A 20,189-nucleotide genomic window follows, 5' to 3' on the forward strand; every position below is an offset into this window, starting at 1 on the left:
GAGGCCTTCTCCACCACCTAAAGGAAGATCTATGTTGCCCAGATTAGAACCATTTTGATTCTCCTGGTGTGGATTTCAGTCCAGATCAAAACAAATGTCACTTTCTGGCCTTTCCTCATTCCCTGCCCCACACGCTCTATCTACCTCATCAGACCCTGGGGTCTTTCTATGGTCATCTAAGAGCAAAATCTCAATGAGGCGTTGGGTGGTTGCTGTTCTCCCTGTCCTCAACTTCCAAGATGCACACGTGGCTCTCAATTCTGGAAACGAGATGCCGTTTTATCTAGTTGGCAGAGAGCCACTGGCTTCTCCTCTGAAAGACATACAAGTGTTATGTGGTGCAGGCACCTACCTAACCTAATGGAGACTAAACTCTCTTAAGTTGGAGAAAGGGTGTGCTAGACTCTTGGCTTAACCAAGGTCAGTAGAACTTACTTTATTCTAATCTTGATGTATTATATGTACCTAAAACATAGTGGTTTTCAGTTAATCATTCAATGAGATTTATCTAGTAAAACAATCGCAAGCTTGATTATACCACCAATGTGAGAAGGTGGCCTGGTATATGCTGTCCACTAATTAAAATGGGCACACCTGTACCAGTCCACATGACCCTTATGATGCACGGGGTCAAAGATAACTTTATTGAAGGCTATCCTAGAGGTAGCTATGGAGAACAGCCTTCAGGCTTAATTTTGAAGGAATGTAAAGCAGCTTGTTTTACCACAATATCACCTCCTAAATGACTAAATGAAAGGAAAACCACACAGTGTTAATATAAAAATATGTATTTATTAATATAACACTCTAGACTAGTCTCTATGTGAGACTAGGGCACAAAGTACGCAATAATGAATCAATAGAACATTTGTAAATGGCAAAATACACAGCGGGCTCCTGTGGGAGGCCGAACCATATACTAAAAAAAATGGTATAACAACAACGACTTGACTAGACACAGTGCCTAGAGCACGTAGAATTGCTGGGACCCCAAAGAACAACCCAGAAGGGTGACACAGGGAGCCCACGGAGGAGGGGTGGAGTGAAGAAACACGGACAGTGCTCCGTACAACTCTATGGGAAAGTCACGCTTGCAAATTTACAACTTAAGGACACTTCCAAGAGGACCTCAAGCAAACCCTTTGGAACAAAGGAGGTTCTAAAGTCAATGCACCAGTGAGTACCGAAGTACCCCTGTTACCTATCCCAGAAGAGCCTGGTGCATAGGGGTCAAGTGGTGTCGGAAACCTTCGTTGTTTTCAATGGAGAGCTGCAAAGAAGTACTGCTGCCAGGAGGGCGAAGAGTGTCTGGTGGAATCTAAGCCTGGATTCGAGGTGAGAGGAACCTGAAAGCAGAGGGGACAGCGTCTGGGTCACTTCAGGTGACCAGGGGCTCAGTAGTCGAATGTCCACCGTGTCGGTGCTTCAGGAGTGAAGAAGGGTTGCTTGACTCTGCAGCCATGGGGACCAGGAAACATTGAGGACGACCAGGATCCGGAGGTGAGCTGTCACACGAAGGATGTCGAGAGCTGAGGGGGCGATATCCAGCGGGAGCACCAACAAGCCTTGGCAAATGCAACCCACGAGGTCAGAGGAAACAGGTTACGGTGTGGACCAGCAAGGTCCGGGGGACTCTCCAAGCATTTGGAAAGTCAGGGCTCATCTGAAGCAACCAGGTAAGCCCAAGAACAAATAAGGTGACCCTCGCCAGGACCCACAGACCAACAGACCAGGGATCACGAGGAGACCTCAAGCAAGTTTGCAAAGGGAGGCCATAAATCCTCGGTGCAAATACTGCTCTGGGTCAGGACTACACAGAGTCCAATGCACAAGCTTGGGCATATGCAACTGAACGCGGTGCACATGGATTCGGGTTGCACGGTTACTATTAGGGATACTGGTCTCAGAATTGCTGAGAGGGCAGATCGACCTCAGGGACCTTCGGGAACCAACGTCCTGTGTTGCTGAAATCTTCAGAGTCCTCAGGAGCTCGGGAGAAGCAAACTGGTCAGATGCGTTTAGTTGCCTGCTTTTGCAGGGGAGTAACTCCTTTACTCCAAGGGAGATTCTTCAGTCGTCCAGCGTCATGCAGGCAGTCGAAGTACTTGGTTTCTTCTTAGCCGAATCAGGTCCAGGTAAAATCTAAAGTCCTGTAGTCGGGTAACCCACTTTATACCCATGGGAAGGGGTTGGAAAGATTATGTGGACCCTCCTAAGGGAGGGGCAGGAAAGAGGGGTGACTACACCCATGTCTTTTGTCCAGTTTCGCGCCCGAGCAGGAGCCAATGGCTCCCAGAACTGGTTTGAGCTTGACTTTGCACAGGGACACCAAATGTGCCCCCAGTGCAGACTTTCTTGCACACTCAGAGTGCACCCACCCAGCCCCAATACACTAAACCCTGTCTGCGCCTTCCCCACAGCGTTCAAAGGTATGGGCAGCAGTTAGTCTGAATTTAAAAGCACCTCGTCAGCCCAACGCGTTTCGAAATCTTCTTCCTCAGGGGCGGTCAGTAAAGTGCATGACGGTTACCTTCATCCCGATTTCACCTATATTGTGCGCCCAGATGGGCGGTTCATTATGACACTGCACGTAGTGTTTATGGGAGAAGTAACGAGGGCAAGCAAGGATGGCTGGGTGATAATTGCGCTGGGTTATTGTGATAATAGTAATATGATGAGTACAGAAAGCTCAAAGGATAAGGTCTAGGCCACCCATCTACAACCAAACAGGCATGATCAAATCAGTACCTTACAAACATGAAACACAATGTATATCCTGAGCTAACATCAATAAATAAATATAGATAAGCAATTGACAAGTCGTGTATCTCTTCTTCTTTTTATTTTTGTTTTTATTTGCAGAGATCCTTCTTAAAAAATTCTAGCCGTGCCAACACGGGTTTCGTCCTTGGTGGTATTGGACCACAGACTTCTTCAGGGCTAAGCTAAACGTCTAGCTAGACGCCAGTTCTCCATTCCCGCACGAGACAATACTCCGTCTATTGGTAAAACATATGATCGCTCCTCACACTCGGAGTTTGGACTCTTATTTAAATTTGCGGTGTTACGGAGCTGGGAAACACACACTTGAGTTATTGAAAATATACAGTCAAGCACGGAATTTCATGGGTAACAAGAGAGATATCTGGAATTTAGCTTAGCCCTGAAGAAGTCTGTGGTCCAATACCACCAAGGACGAAACACGTGTTGGCACGGCTAGAGTTTTTTAAGAAGGATCACTGCAAATAAAAATAAAAAGAAGAAGAGAAGAGATACACGACTTGTCAATTGCTTATCTATATTTATTTATTGATGTTAGCTCAGGATATACATTGTGTTTCATTTATGGGAGAAGTAGTCAGTTTATTAAGTCCTGAATGGATGAAAGTGCATCCATCCCATCAGTGTAACCACATCACACTGTCCACGATCTGGGATTCAGGGGCAGCAAATGTCATGTTTTTTTTTTGTGAATATTTTTATTAGCATTTTCAGTGCAGAACAACAAAACAGGCATGTCAATATTTCTCCGAAGATCCAAACCCCGAGACCCCCCACATCCCCCCCGAGCCCCAATCCTCTACACATCAAGGAAAGTCTTAGTAACATGAAGTCCATATCAATGTCTCTGGCAAAAGCATATAGGACAGCACCCACCAGTCCGCGTCCTACATGATCCCCCAACCCCCATCCCAGCAACTTTTCAGAGGCCTCCATCCAGCCCATGATATTGGCGCCATTTCCCCCACACTCTCCCAAACTTCTTTGGACACCCCCGTGCCTTGTAGGTGACCCTCTCCACAGCCATATACAGGTCTAGGCCATCGCGCCATTCTGTCAGTCTTGGGCATTCTGGGGCTCCCCACTTCCTGGCCACATCCCTCTTGGCCACCACTAAGGCCAGCAGCAGGAAGATTAACTGTGGGTGGCTTACATCAACGTCGTTTGGCATTCCCAATAGGACTAATTTGGGATCCAGCTGAAGTGTGGTCTCCAGCACCGCTCCCAGTTCTTGGAGCACTGCGGTCCAATAAGTCTGAATGGTTGGGCACGCCCAAATGGTGTGGAAGAAATCCCCTCTTTCAAACCCACAACGTAGACAACATGGATCTGGTGCCCTCCCCATTTTATGTAGTCTTGCCCGGTCAAAATAGGTCCTGTGGAGCACCTTGAGCTGTATCAGCCGCAGGCGGGATTTAATTGCTACTTCACGTTGGTGCATTAAAACAGTTCCCCAGTCCACCTCGTCCATTTCACCCACCTCGCTTTCCCAAATTTGTCGCAGTTTTACTAGCCCGTTAGGTATGTTATTTATGAGTGTCTTGTATGTGAGGGAGACCGCCTTTCGTGGGATCTGTTCCTGTAGGAGGCGACCCTCCAGCGGCGCGTACTCCGGAAGCGGGGATGCCACAACCGCCTCTGCCCTCGAAGCGTGCCTTAATTGCGTGTACCTGAAGGCTTGTGTGGGCCCAAGACCATATTCCCTTCTCAGCTCCGCAAACGTTTGCAATCCTCCCCTCTTTATCACATCGCCCAGGGTAGTAATCCCTATGGCGTCCCAGGCCCCAAAGCCCTTTAGTTTGTGAAGTTCCCTGAGCCAGGTACATTTCCAGAGAGGTGTCTGACGAGTAGGCCTGCCCAGCCATCCTGTGACCCTCGTGGCAGTGGCCCACGCCCCTAAGGTAATTTTTGTGGCTGGAAGCAGCCTGCCCCTACCCTTGCCGTCATACAGAAAGTGCATAAATGTACGTGTGCTCATCGTGTGTCTTTCCAAGGCGTATGTAGGGTGTTGTGCAGGAGCATGTATCCAGCAGTTTATTGGTGTGAGGTGTTCTGCCCAGTAGTAGGCTTCTAGGTTGGGTAAAGATATACCTCCGTCATACTGGTGTCTCTGCAAGGTGGTCATCGCAATTCGGGGCTGTTTCCCCAACCATAGGAACGTACGCAGTTCTGCGTGTATGTCGCTGAAAACCTGTCTCCTGAGGGGGAAATATTAATTTTGGAAGGCATATAGGAATTTCGGTAGAGTAATCATTTTAAACATGGCCGATCGGCCCAGGAGCGTCAACGGGAGGAGTCTCCAGCGTGCAGCGTCCTCCGAAAAGCCGTTCACCACTCTCTGGATATTTCTGGCGTATGAGAGGGAGCCGTCTGTGGTCATGAACACCCCCAGGTACTTAAAGCCCTCCCTTGTCGTCAGGAGCTTTTCCAGCAGGGCAGGTCAACTCTCCCTGACTCCAGGGTCATAGAGGACCGACTTATGCCAGTTTATCTGGTACCCTGCCCGGGCCCCGTATCTAGCCAGCTCCCCAAACAGCGCTGGAATTGTGATATTCGGGCGTGTAACGTAAAGGAGTATATCGTCCGCGTACAAGGATATTTTTTCTTGTGCGGCGCCTCCCCCACCTATGCTAAACCCCGCAATGTCTACATTCTGTCGAATTGTACACGCAAGGACCTCTATAGTTAGCGCGAACAGCAGAGGGGATAATGGGCACCCCTGTCTAGTGCCTCTTTGTACCGGAAAGTCTGTAGACAGTACTCCTTTCACCCTGACTCGCGCTCTGGGGTCCGTGTAGAGCAGGTTCACCCATTTCCTAAATTTCGGACCAAACCCAAACTTAATCAGGACCCCCTCCAAGAATGGCCAGTGGACAGCATCAAATGCCTTTTCGGCATCAAGGGATAAGAAAAGGTGGGGGTCCTCGCGACCACAGACCTCCATCAACCAATTATGTGTCCTCCTAAGGTTATATCTGGTGGCCCTGTCCGGCAGGAAGCCTGTCTGATCCAGTTGCACTAGGCCCGATATGACACCCCCCGTAGGCGCAGTGCCAAGATCGTCGCCAAGAGTTTGACTTCCACATTCAGTAAGGAGATGGGCCTGTAGGACGCACAATCCCCGGGGGGTTTGCCTTCTTTATAGATAGGCACAATTGTGGCTTGGCGGAGGTCCACTGGCAGCGCACCCTCCTCCAGGGCGTCGTCGAACAGGCCCAGCATGTGTTTAGCCAGCAGGTCTGCCGTTTTCTTAAAAAATTCGGCTGGGAAGCCATTGGGACCTGGCGATTTCCCCACCCGGAGCCTGGACTGTGCCTTTCGGACCTCCTCTACAGTGAAGTTCGCCTCCAGATCTGTGAGGTCCGCCTCCTCTAATTTTGGGAGGTCAATGGAAGCCATTTAATGTAGTGCGTCCTCCACCGTCCCCAACGGCCTGGCCTCATAGAAGGCGCGGTAGTAGGCTGCAAATGCCTCCGCTATCTTTTCGTCCGTCTGTGCCCAGTTACCCCGCTCATCACGCACCTGATCCACCCACCGTGCATCCCGTTCCTTCCTACTGAGCCAGGCCAGTATCCTGCCGGACTTGTCTCCGACATCATAAAGGCGGTGGAGCGTCGCCAGAGCCTGTGCCTTCGCCTCACCTGTCACAAGATGCTTGTACTGACGTTGCGTATCCAACAGTTGCCTGAGGACCTTCGAGTCACCCCCGGAGCGATACCGGCAGTCCAGCTCCCGGACCCGCCCCTCCAGCACAGTCACCTCTTCCTCTGCCTTCCTCCTTTCGCCCGCTACTCTATTTTGGGCCCTGTCTCGAAGGACCGCCTTGAGCGCTTCCCACAGTATCACTCGGGATTCCACAAATCCCACATTCTCCGCCAGGTACACCTTCACGTCTGCCCGAAGGCCACGGACTACGTCCGCATTTTGGAGATCCCAGGCCGCCAGTCTCCATGCGTCAGACCTCGACTTCCTCGTCCCTACCCCAATAACAGCCATGAGGGGGGAGTGGTCCGAAATACCCCTTGCTTGGTAATCTATAGTGTCCGTGGCATGTAAAGTCCCCCGGGCCATAAAGATGTAATCTAGCCGGGAGTAAACCCTGTGTGCCCCTGAGAAGAAAGAAAACTCCGCCCTCTCGGGGTGTCGCCATCTCCACACATTCGTGAAGCCCAATGCTACCATAGTCTTCGCTAGTAGTGTGGTTGTCGATGCCCTAGCCCCCCCTCCCGTTCTATCCCTTGTGGGGTCCATTACATCATTGAAGTCCCCCCCCCTACTATTTGGATCGTGTCGGACGTTGCAATTAGTATATCTCCAGCGCCCCCTCACCCCTACGAACGACCCCTGAGGATCCACCCATGTCTGTGTAATGTGGAACGGAGGCTGTTTCCGAAAGAGGATTGCCACCCCCCTCGAGCCCGAGGTAAAGCCTGCATGTGCTAACATCCGATACTGCCCTCTAACGAGGAAGTTACAACAGGTGCCCTGTAGGTGTGTTTCTTGTAAGAGGACCGCATCTACTTTCAGTCTTTTAATGTAATTATTTACCCGTCCCCTCTTTATTTTGTTGCCCAGGCCATTTACGTTCCACGTCAAAATCCTCAACCTCCCACTGGGTGTGTCATCTACTAACGGTGCCATCATCATCCCATCTCGTCAAAGTGTGGGCAGTGTCCCGGAGGTGCTATGGTACGAGCCCGTTGTGTCGGTACCCTCGAAGTAAAATGACATGCATACAATTCCCCCCTCAAACTCCCCCCCCCCCCCCCAACGACATCATCAATCAGTATTCCGCTCCATCCAACAACCCAAAACTGGATGCAACTCCCCCCTGTCCTCCAACCCCCCACCCCACCACCTCCCCCCGTCAGTCCCCTTCCGGCCAGTGGGCACCAAAGGGACGTGCCCGGTGAGAAGGGTCTGTCGCTCACCCTCAAGAAACACCCCCCCCCCCCTTTATAACCCCAACCTCACAGAAAACTTGGAGATCCGAATTCCCTCCTCAATCAATCCCTCAAACCACCGGACAGTGTCCGACCCTCTAGAGTCAAAGTGATAGAAGAGAAAGAAGGAAGGAAATGCAGGGAGGGGTATGCCAACTTGCGTGTAGTCCGGTCTCCAGCCGGTATCAGCCATGTCTCAGAAGTTCCCACTTCACGAATGTGAGTCTTGCAAATCGCCCGAAGATGCAGCGGCCCCTCTGCTCGCTTCGTTCTCCAGCTCATTGATCGCCACCACCAGCGGATGTAGTGACGGTGTTTTAGCCCCTTCATCGCCAGAGGAGCGCCCACCGTTGTCCTCCTCTCCCTCAGATCTAGCATCCCGTAGGAGACAGCTGAATCTGGAGCCGGTGCGTGTATTCCGTATCGGCGAAGACAAGTTTCTCCGGGGTCTTTGAGTTGTAGTATGGGCCGGGTATGGAGTCGACTGTTGCCGCCGCGTGCCGCGGGACCCCCTGGGCCTTTGGGATATCTGTTGCCTCCATCTTGTATCCTCCGCTGGCCTACTCGGTCCTGCCCCGCCGCCTACCTCCGGATCCCGTCGCGGGGGACGCTCCTCTAGCCACTGCCAGGCGTCATCTGGATGTGTGAAGAAGTGTGATTTTCCCTGGTAAATTATCTTCAGCTTCGCAGGGAAGAGGAGCATATATTGCATCCGTAGGTCTCTGAGCCTCGCTTTTATTTGGTCAAAGGAGCGCCGTTGTCTCTGGACCTCCTGACTATAATCCGGGAATATCATGATGGACACATTCTCCAGTCTGATTTCCCCAAGTCGGTGGGCCTCCCGGAGTATTGTGACTCTATCCGCAAAGTTCAGAAAGCGGGCTATCACGGGTCTCGGCCGGGCCCCCTCCGGCGGTTTTGCAAGGAGTGCGCGGTGCGCTCTCTCTATGACGAAACAGTTAGAGAAGCGTGCAGTCGGGAAGGTTTTCAGTAGCCACGCATGTAGAAAGGCCTCCATGTTGTTCCCTTCGATTCCCTCTCTAAAGCCCACAAAACGCAGGTTGTTTCATCGGGCCCTGTTTTCAGCATCGTCCACCTTCCACTGGAGGCTTTCATGTGATGCCCGGAGGTCCTCTACATCCTTCTGCAGTCCTCTGATGACATCCTCAGCATCTCCAACTCTTTTCTCCGCCACGGTCACTCTCTCCGTCAGGTTACGAAAGTCCTGGCGCAGTAGCGTCACCTCGGAGCCCACCTCACCGATTTTCACCTCAAGTGCCGCACGGGAGGCCTGGATATCGCTTCTAGAACCCTGTATGGCTTCCATCAGTAGGGCCGTGTCCGAGCGTGGGGGGGACGCAGTGGCATCTGCAGCCGGCTGGCCTGTGGCGTACCTGTCGAGGGTTCCTTGCTTCTGGGTCTTGGCCAGCGCCTCCTTTTTCCCCATCTTGTGTGCCGGTGAGGGGCCACCACCGCCTCCCACTCCCTCAGGCCGCGATCACCGGCCACTTCACACGAGGCACTCCACTTTCTTCCACTTCCGGCCACCGTCGTGTACTCGAGGCCCGGGTCAATCGCCAGGGCCTCCGGGGGCAATGGGCCCGAGTCGGCCCTCCACAGTCCACAGCTGGGGTCCCAGCAGATGACACCAGCAGGGCCCCGGGTCTGCCGCAAGGCCTCCCGCTCTGCGTCTAGGCCCTCGACGCACCACCAGGCAATACCTCCAATGGCCCGAGCTCCCAGGGTCCCCGCTGCACGCCACTCCGGGGCGGGTGTGTCTGTCTCTTCGCCCCACTCACCGGGTCCGGTTCTGCTTCGGATTCTTTGGCTTACAGGTGCGGAGTCCGCTCTCGGCCTTCTTCCGAGGCCGATAGGCCTCACTGCCGTGGCCTCGATTTGCCTCTCCCAGCCCAAGCCGGGTGTGCGCTGCCGCTGGGAGTTAGCCCGTGAGCGCCGCTGGGCTGCTGGTGTTCAACGCCGGTTCCCCTGGCCGGATCCCCTCCGGGGGGGGAGAGGGGGCAGGTAGTGTGTCGGGGGCCGGTGAGCGCCCTGTAGTGCCTCCTTTGCCTGGTGCCGGTACCCTCCTTGGCACGGATCGCGGCCGCTATCGCGTCGCGCTGTCTGGGGTCCTCTGGGCTTTTTAGAGCGTAGGGCCGTCCCTCTCCGGCTTCCTCAGCTGGCACGGGCTCAGGGACCCCCCTTCACCCACCACTAGTCCGCTCCGTCGGCCTTTTAGACGGTTGGTGTCTCCGCGCTGCAGTCGCGGGAAGGCGCCATCTTGGGTCAGGCACGGGACCCTCGCCGGATCGTTTTCTATTTCTGGCGCAGCGAACCGGGCGGCACTCGGTCCAATTTCACCCCTCCAGCATCCAGGAGCCACGGAGCGTGTTTGGCGGCTATTACGGGACTTCTGGGGAAGATAGAAGCAGTCGGATCAAAATCGGCTCGCCGGAGCTACCGGGAGAGTCGACCTAGTCGGCCATGTTGCTGGCCACGCCCCCCAGCAAGCAAATGTCATGGTTGTGCCAAAATGCCTGCAGCGGGCTATTTACACACGGGTTTATTTTACATCACAATTTTCGCACTGCCTAAAATTAATGCTGAAAAAACTGTATATCAAATGTGACATGAGAGTATTAGCACTGTTTTAAGGCAATTTCCAGACCATCATATTGGACATATGGTGGCCATTTTTTTCCTGTGATAAAGCGTCAGCAAAAAGGAACCCATATGGCACAACATACTGAAAACATGGGAAGGTTACACAGGGCCGGCTTTAGCGCGTGTAAGCGGACCCGCCTCATCAAGTGGCCTTCAACAAAAGTGGCAAGATGGTGAAGTATCCAAGGTATTGGAAAATTGAAGGCCCGCCACATGAAAGGATCCGGGAATGTGGCTGCAGTCCGTCATTGCATGGAGACGCGCGGTAACTTTACCTGCGTGTCACGGCTCTACTTTGGACCCAGAACTGTGGCTGAGGCGTTTGGGGATCCAAGGCAACCAGGAACACTTCGAATTTGGGACTCGCTAGGTTGCATTATACCTTTCCCTCCTTTCAACACAGGCATCATAGCGCTGACACCAGCATACACGGCGCCACTATTGACACTCACCGAAGTGATGCAGGATGGTACCTGGAGTCTGGTACATCGGGACTGCAGCTACTAACAATCAATAGTGATTCCAGCTTGACTCCCGCCCATGGGAGGGCCGTGTAGTATCTAAAGAAGGGACAGAGCGAGGCTCAGTGCAACAGGCATCTGAGGAAGGCACACCCGTTGAAATGCATTATGCCCTGCACTTTGTGAATAAATGGCTGCCTGAACGTCCCTACTGTGTCCTCTGATCTTTCCATTCGGAGCGGATCGTTGGTGTATGTTTTCACGTGCTGGCCAATTGCGAGTGTAAGAGGACCCGCCTCATCAAGTGGCCTTCAACAAAAGTGGCAAGGTGGTGAAGTATCCAAGGTATTGGAAAATTGAGGGCCCGCCACATGAAAGATCCGGGAATGTGGCCGCTGTTAATAACAGTCCGTCATTGCATGGAGACATGCGGTAACTTTACCTGCGTGTCACGGCTCTACTTTGGACCCAGAACTGCGGCTGAGGCGTTTGGGGACCCAAGGCAACCAGGAACACTTCGAATTTGGGGCTCGCTAGGTTGCCATTATACCTTTCCTTCCTTTCAACACAGGCATCATAGCGCCGACACCAGCATACAATGCGCCACTATTGACACTCACCGAAGTGATGCATGATGGTAACTGGAGTCTGGTACATCGGGACTGCAGCTGCTAACAATCAATAGTGATTCCAGCTTGACTCCCACCCATGGAGGGCCGTGTAGTATCTAAAGAAGGGACAGAGCGAGGCTCAGTGCAACAGGCATCTGAGGAAGGCACACCCGCCGAAATGCATTATACCCTGCACTTTGTGACTAAATAGCTGCCTGAACGTCCCTACTGTGTCCTCTGATCTTTCCATTCGGAGCGGATCGTTGGTGTGTATGTGTGTGTGTATATATATATATATATATATATATATATATATATATAAAAACCAGTCCAAACTCTCAATTAAGAAAGGCGCTGACTCCGTGAATCATAATCCAAAGAAAATGTATTCTCTCCGTTGCTGCTTAGTAACGCGTTTCTGCGGCTTGCTCCCGCCTTGTTCACTACATCTGCACAAACTTTACTTCACAGTATATATACAGGATTACATGTAACGTTAATTGTCTGTCAGGTTTCAACTCGATCTTGGTTGTCATGGTGATGTTGTCATGACACTATTGACAGACATAGAAGAGTTATTGACTTACAGATTCCTCATTAGTCATGTTTAAACTTTCCGTGACAAATTATTTACAGTGCATTGCAATTCGACTCATTTTGCATATGTTAACTGCACATACGCACGTAATATTGAAAATTATAACAATAAAACTTGATAATAAACTTGTGCATACACATGACCGACAGTTACAGGATAATGACTTGCTTGTGCATATGATCGCATTTGAGGCAAGTGGGGCATTCTGTTGGGTTTAAGTAAAACACACACTATTATGTGTTGGACAGGTGGAACACCTACGCGCTTGGGGTGTTACTGCGTGGTTCTGAATTAAACTTAATCGATTATATATATATATATTCATATACTGCTCCTTGGGGTGTCCAAGTCAGTCCTGCGTGCGCCTTCCCCACAGCGTTCAAAGGGATGGGCAGCAGTTCGTCTGAATTTAAAAGCACCTGGACAACCCAACGTGTTTCGAAATCTTCCTTCTCAGGGGCCGTTAGTAAAGTCCATGACGGTTACCTTCATCCCGATTTCACCCATATCGTGCGCCCAGATGGGCGGTTCATTATGACACTGCACGTAGTGTTTACGGGAGAAGTAGTCAGTTTATTAAGACCTGAATGGATGAAAGTGCATCCATCCCATCAGTGTAACCACATCACACTGTCCACGATCTGGGATTCAGGGGCAGCAAATGTCATGGTTGTGCCAAAATGCCTGCAGCGGGCTATTTACACACGGGTTTATTTTACATCCCAATTTTCGCACTGCCTAAAATTAATGCTGAAAAAACTGTATATCAAATGTGGAATGAGAGTATTAGCACTGTTTTAAGGCAATTTCCAGACCATCATATTGGACATATGGTGGTAATTTTCGAAGGCCATTTTTAGGTCGAGCGACCTATCTCAATGCGCATGCGCATTGAGAGCGGGAGCTCGATCTATTGCGGCTTAAACAGAGCTTACCGAGATCAGGCGATTCCCAGGCGATTTCTTCCAGTGCACGTGAAAGCGCGTGCACAATGCCACCAGCCGCTTGCCTCGCATTACCACATCAAAGGCAAGGCGGCCTCGTCTCAGGCCCCTGCTGCTTCACACCCTCATGCCGCTCTCCCCGCTCCGCCCCCTCCCCTGCCCGCCGTGTCCACTTCACTTTGAGGGCCGCAGGCCGTCTCTCGTGTTTCTGCTTGTTCAATCTTGCATCGCCCGTTGTATACTTTGCATCCCTCCCCATGTAATGCATTTTGCCCCCTCTAATTAACTTGCTTATTCACGACAGCCCTTTCTCCATGTCTATTTGACTTCAGATGCCTCTATCTACGGCATCCTTCTACTACACAACATGGTGTCTCTTGTGCGCCCTTGCAGCTTGGCCCAGGTGCACACCATGCCCTATACTAACTTGCACATGTGCATCGGCCTCTGCCCCGACTCACTCATGTGCCTTCCACCCGCACCTCCCTATTTCTCTTCCGCCCTTGTAGAAGAGTTTGTGAGGATTTCTCCCTCGGTGACACCGAACCCCTCCGGTGCACCACGCTCACTAACCCGGCGCCACTATAAGTAATTTCGGCTGAGCCCAGCATCCCCTGCTGCGCTCATCACATCTACCACTAATCGTCTTCCATTCTTTTAGAAATTGTAACACACACACGCCAGTCAAGAGCCTGTCCTCCCCGGTGATTTATGCAACATGGGACCTGAAGCACCTCGTGCATGGCCCCCTGCGGTCTTTTAAGTAAGTCCCCCGCGCTTCTTCACGCAGCCATCCTCGGCGCCTCGCATACCCTCATTAATGCTGTGCCTCCTCCCCAGCTTGCCGCCACCACACTTGGATTCTTTCCCTAAGACGCCTCGGTCTGATTACATTAGACACCGCTACAACCTACTTGAGTCCCTGCGGCTCGTCCAGTAATTTCGTCTCTGGTTCTCTTCAAGCATGCCCCTGCTGTTGGTCAGTCACATATCCTAATCCTACTTATTATCCGCTACAGATCATTTGGCAAGCTAGACCTGCGCTACACTCGCTCCCACTCACTGATTGCTGCCAGCCCCAATCTTTGGAACGACATAGCCTTGACAGTAAGAACAGCACCCACGCATTTTTCTGAACTGCTTGGGCAATTGGGGCTGCATCAAAAGAACACTAGATTGGGGTTTCCTCTCCATGATCCAAATATTTTTGCTTTTTTTTTACGTTGAGCCTGGTAGCAGGCATGCGCTGCTCTCCGAGGTTTGTTGTATTTAGTCACGTTGGTCAGCCATGCCCACCACTTTCCATTTGTTCCTACTTGTCCATTTCTAACAATTGCTAAGGCATACAATCAAGAAATCGCTGTAACAAAATGCCCCTACACTTGTGTATCGGATCTTTCCCTGTTTGCTCGCATACTATGATTACTTTAAGGTACACGCAAATAGGAAAACAAACAGACTGCATTTTTACTTATGTTTATTTTGTAGGGGTTTCCTTTTTACTGTATTTACTGAAGATTCATAAAATATTCTGAAGAAAAAAATGGCCAGGTTTTAAGGGATTTTCAAATTTAATTTGGGATTGTTTCTTGGAAATTACTATCACAAGTTTATTCCATTGGCTATTACTTTTTTTGCATTACTTCTTCCCTATGTCTCTCTCCCCCACTCTCTTTCTCTCTCTCGCTCTCTCTCTCCCCCTCCCTCTCTCTCTCTGTCTCTCCCTCTCTCTTTCTCGCCCCGCTCTAATTCTCTATCTCTATTCTTTCTCTCTCTCTCCTTAATTCTCTGTCTCCTCCCTTTCTCTCCTTCTCTTTCTCCCCCCTTCTTTCTCTCTCTCTCTCTCTCTCTCCCCCTTCATTCTCTCCTATCGTTCTCTCTTCTCTCACTCACTCCCCCACTTGAGTTCAATCTGCCATTGCTTCTTCCATTCTTTCTCTCTTGTATTCGCTCCTTCACTTTCCTCCTCTTTGGCATGCAGGTTGTAACAAGCATTGGCATAGCCCATAGGTCTCGCCTTTAGGACCTTATAAGTGTTTAGCCATGCAACAGTTAATGTCGTTGCAGTAAGGATATTGTGCTGCATAACTAAATACTTATAAGGTCCCAAAGGCGAGACCTATTGGCTATGCCAATGCTTGTTTTCCTGTGATAAGGCGTCAGCAAAAAGGAACCGATAAGGCACAACATACTGAACACACGGGAAGGTTACACAGGGCCGGCTTTAGCGCTGATGGCGCCCGGTGCCACTGTCTATTCTGGCACCCACCTCCCATGACCGAAACTGCAGCTACACCCACCTCAGAGCCGACGAACCACCCGCCAAGAAAGACCTCAACCACCTCCGATGCATACTACTGAACACCAGCTCTGCACGCAAACACGCCGTTGATATCTGGGACCTGCTCAAAACAACATCCCTGGACGTCGCCTTCCTGACAAAGACCTGGTTGAATGACTCCTCCACACCCGACATCACCATAGCCATCCCAGACGGCTACAAGATCACCCGCAGAGACCGCACCAACGGAGTCAGAGGAGGAATCGCCATTGTCCACAAGAACAGCATCAGGGTCTCTACTAACACCGACGACGCACTCTGCACCGCCGAACACATGCACTTCCAGATCCACACAGACCCTAACTCCACCCTCAGTGGCACCCTTGTCTACCAACCCCCCGGACCCTGTCCTTAGTTCAGTGACTCCATCGCCGACTTCGCCAGCACGCACGCCCTGACTTCCACCGACTACATCCTCCTCGGAGACCTGAACTTTCACCTTGAGAGCAACAACTCCACAACCCTAATCGATAACCTCGCCAACCTCGGACTGAAGCAACTCGTCACAACGCCCACCCACTCCGCCGGCCACACGCTCGACACAGTCTTCTCCTCAATCCCGCACGTCTCCGTCAGCCGCACCACCGAACTCCTCTGGACCGACCACCGCTGCATCCACTTTGCCTTCCAGAAACCCACCAAACACCACCGCACCCAACAGATCCTCCGCCGCTGCTGGAGCAAAATCACTGAAGACCAACTAAATGCAAACCTCGCTCTCATCCCACCAACCGAACCCTCCAACACCGACGACAGTGTCCACAGCCTCAGACGCTGGATCGAGGACTGCGCCAACAAACTTGCCCCGCTGAAGAAACCCCCCCACAGAGACACCAGCAAGAGGGCCAGCTGGTTCACCCCAGAACTCCTTGCCTCCAAGCAAACCTGCTGGAAATGGCACAGTGAACAAACTCCGGACAGCCGCGCAGCACACAAGGACATCATCAGCAACCACCACCACCACCACCACCACTTCATCAGGGCGGCCAAGAGGATCTCCTTCAAAGACCGCCTCGAAAACAACGCACACAATAGCAAGGAGCTCTTCAACATCGTGAAGGAACTCTCCAACCCCAGCTCCAACACCAACGACATCCCGCCGTCGCAAGCCCTGTGCGACTCCCTCGCCACCTTCTTCCACCGCAAGATAACAGACATCCACGACAGCTTCAACACCCAGACAGCCCCAACAGACAAGTACACAACAGACCCTCCGCACACCATCAACCACAACCCCCTGCTAGCCTCAGCCAGCGTGAGCCCACCATTAAGACCATGAGCACAATCCACTACGGCTCTCCGTCAGACCCATTCCTGCACCACGTCTTCAACAAAGCAAGCAGCTCAATTGCACCCCACCTGCACAACGTCATTAATCCCTCCCTCAAGACCGCAACCTTCCCAGAGAGCTGGAAACACGCCGAGATCAACGCCCTACTCAAAAAACCTACGGCAGACCCAAGAGACCTCAAGAACTTCCCGCTCATCTTTCTGCTCCCCTTCCCGGCAAAGGTCATCGAGAAAATCGTCAACAGACAGCTAACCCGATACCTCGAAGAAAACAGAATACTGGACCCTTCCCAGTCAGGGTTCCGTAGCAACCACAGCACCGAGACTGCCCTCATCTGCCACCGACGTCTTCAGGACCCTGCTGGACAACGGTGAGACCGCAGCACTCATCCTCCTATATCTCTCGGCCGCCTTCGACCCCGTCTGCCACGGCACTCTACGCGCACGCCTCCGCGCTGCAGGGTTCCGGCACAAGGCTCTGGAATGGACCACCTCCTCCCTCTCCGGCAGAACCCAGAGCGTCCGCCTCCCCCCATTCCGTTCCAAAGCCTCCGAGATCATCTACGGCGTACCCCAGGGATCCTCCCTCAGCCCGCACTGTTCAACATTTACATGGCCTCGCTCGCACAAGTCGCCCGACAGCACAACCTCAACATTATCTCCTACACCGACTGATCCTCTCCCTCACCAAGGACCCCAACACCGCCAAAGCCAACCTCCAAGAAGGAATGAAGGCCGTCGCCGAGAGGATGGATAGTGGAGAAGTGTGGCTCACTGGTTAGAGCAGGCAGACCCTGAAGCAGAGGTCAGACCCGGGACCAGGGTTCAATTCCCGACGCGGCAGGGTCTTGAGCTCAAATGTCCATGGACTCGATAATTCTCGCTTCGGTGCCTGACCTAATCATGGGTTCACACTCTGCAACTCTGGGCATTAAGCTTGCTTAATCTCCACAACGGCCCCCCTGCGGCGGGATGCCTGGCTTTCACCTTGGGGATGCCCTGTAGGGGCTATCTCACAGGGAAAAGCCAGGACGGGTTCCCAAGGCAAGCGCGGAGATACCCCTTCGGGGGTCGATTCAGGCGCTATATAAGAAACATAATAATAATGAAGATCAGCCGTCTGAAGCTGAACCAGGACAAGACGGAGGTCCTAATCCTCTGCTCCAATCCTTCAGCCTGGGACGACTCCTGGTGGCCGATGGCCACGCACGCAACCTGGGAATCATCCTCGAATCAACGCCCTCAATGACCAAGCAAGTCAACGCCGTCTCCTCCTGTTTCAACACCCTCCGCATGATCTACAGATGGGTCCCGACAGATACAAGATAGACGGTCACCCAGGCCCTCGTCAGCAGCAGACTAGACTACGGAAATGCCCTCTAGGCGGGAGTCCCGACCAAGCTCATCAAACGACTACAACGCATCCAAAACGCCTCAGCGCGACTGATCCTCGACGTACCACGACACGGTCACCTCACTGCCTACTTGAGAAACCTGCACTGGCTCCCCGTCGACAGGAGGATATCATTCAAGCTCCTCATCCACGCACACAAAGCACTCAACAAGACCTGCCCAGCTTACCGCAACAGACGGCTCTCCTTCTACATCCCCAACTGCCAGCTACGCTCCACCGACCTCTCACTCGCCACCGTCCCATGCATCTGAATAACAACCACCGGCGGGAGATCCTTTTCCCACCTCGCCGTCAAGACATGGAACACCCTCCCACTGAGCCTATGAAAGACCCAAGACCTGCTGACCTTCAGGAGGATACTCAAGACCTGGCTGTTCGATCAGTAGCGCCAACCCCCCCCCCCCCCCAGCGCCTTGAGACCCTCGCGGGTATGTAGTGCTCTTTACAAATGATTGATTGATGACCTCCTCCTCGGATTCCCTCAGTAACACCCTCCAGAAGTGCCCCTAAACTCTCCATAGCACTTTCACACATACATTTCATTTGTTTTAAAGCTCTGGTAAAGGCTGGCTTTACTTATCCACTCAGCTATCCACATGAAGAAGCGTGGCTCAGTGGTTAGAGGCGGCAGACCCGGAAGCTGAGATCGGCCGTGGACCAGGGTTCGATTCCCCGCCTCGGGCTCAAAAATTCCACGGACTCGACAATTCTCGCTCCGGTGCCTACTCGACTCACGGGGTCACACTCTGCGACTCTGGGCAATAGCTTGCTTAATCTCCACTACGGCCCCTCGCGGCGGGATGCCTGGCTTTCACCTTGTGGATACCCTGCCGGGGTATCTCACAGGGGAATACCAGGACGGGTTCCCTAAGCAAGCGCCTTGATGCCTTCGGGTGATACGTGCGCTATATAAGTTGCAATACATACATACATGAAATGCAGATCTGTTCTTTGCAGCAGGCATTTACTCTTCTGCGCTACTTTATGGCGAGTCCTGCCACTAGACAAAACCCCGATCTCTCTCTCTAGCTGGAACATTAATCACAAGTTATCTTGACATTGTTAATGCTGCCCTATAAACGAATTCTACACGGAAATCTGCTGCAACACCCCTCCCACCACACAACCCGTCCAAATCAACACCCAGTGAAGCCGCACCAGTCGCACTGCCCTAAAGCCGGTCCTGATGTCACACATAAGCAAAGTGAATCGTCACCCGTAAGTGACAACTTGGTAGGTACGTTATGCTGTCAAATTACGATTTCAACCCACACATTCCCCCACCTCGCCAGGTCCACTTCGTGCCACGCTCGAACAGGTCCAGCGCTCAGCTGGTCATACTTCTTCTACCTTCTTAGATGGTCTAAGCCCACGCTCTTCATACCACCACCCTTTCAAAACTTCCCTAGCATTACAAAGACACTTTTTTATACGACATTCTTAAAACTTCCAAATTAGTCTCGTGAGATCAATATATGAAACACCTTCCCAGGAATTGTGTTAATTTATCTGACGTAGCTGTGTCCATACCGGTTTGTTTTCTGCCCCGGGCAGGGCGGTCATGGGTCCGGCAGGCATCCTTAGGTTGGTGCTGCCGCTCCCTGATCCGGGTACGACTAAACGTACACAGCGGCAGGTACACTACTAGGCCGCACTACAAGAAATCGGGAGCTTGAAACCGAACAGCGAGCGTAGACATCGAAAAGGGACATGGATACAACGCACAGCCAGGAATAAAGTTAGACAGAAAAAAAAGACTTCGGAGTCCCCTTAGTCAATAACATAGACTAGAAACAAAAGAGGGCCTTAAGCATCGGAAGCGGAGACTCGTCGACCTAGCAGAAAGACTAAAGCCACACAATTCTACCAAAGAACTAGAATGCTGGCATTTTAAATGAACGATTGAACAAAAGTGGCTGTCATTGGATGCCATGTTCTGAGGAGTAGCAGTGGAAATGCAAGTTACTATTTACTATTAAGTATTTATAACTTCCATCTCATGTTTGAAATCCTAGGTTCTAAATCGCTTTAAAGAAAATACTGCGTATTTCTTAACAATGCTCGATGGGTAATAGCGTGAATTCTGACATACCCTGAGCACAACTGTATCTCCAGACTATGTCCTCTCATCGTTCTCACCCACTA

General features: G+C 51.8%; 1 protein-coding gene across 1 annotated transcript in view; it reads right to left on the reverse strand.

Annotated features, from left to right (window-relative positions):
- SF3A1 (splicing factor 3a subunit 1) overlaps nucleotides 1-19,839 on the reverse strand; it is a 145,606-nt gene extending 125,767 nt beyond the window's left edge. The window contains exon 1 of the mRNA XM_078667241.1: nucleotides 19,575-19,839. Within this exon, the coding sequence (XP_078523367.1) occupies nucleotides 19,575-19,622 (48 nt within the window). The 5' untranslated portion in view covers nucleotides 19,623-19,839. The remainder of the gene's footprint in view (nucleotides 1-19,574) is intronic.
- Between the last annotated feature and the right edge of the window lie 350 nt (nucleotides 19,840-20,189).

This window comes from Lissotriton helveticus, chromosome 11 (genome assembly GCF_964261635.1).
Source record: "Lissotriton helveticus chromosome 11, aLisHel1.1, whole genome shotgun sequence".
NCBI lineage: Eukaryota > Metazoa > Chordata > Amphibia > Caudata > Salamandridae > Lissotriton > Lissotriton helveticus.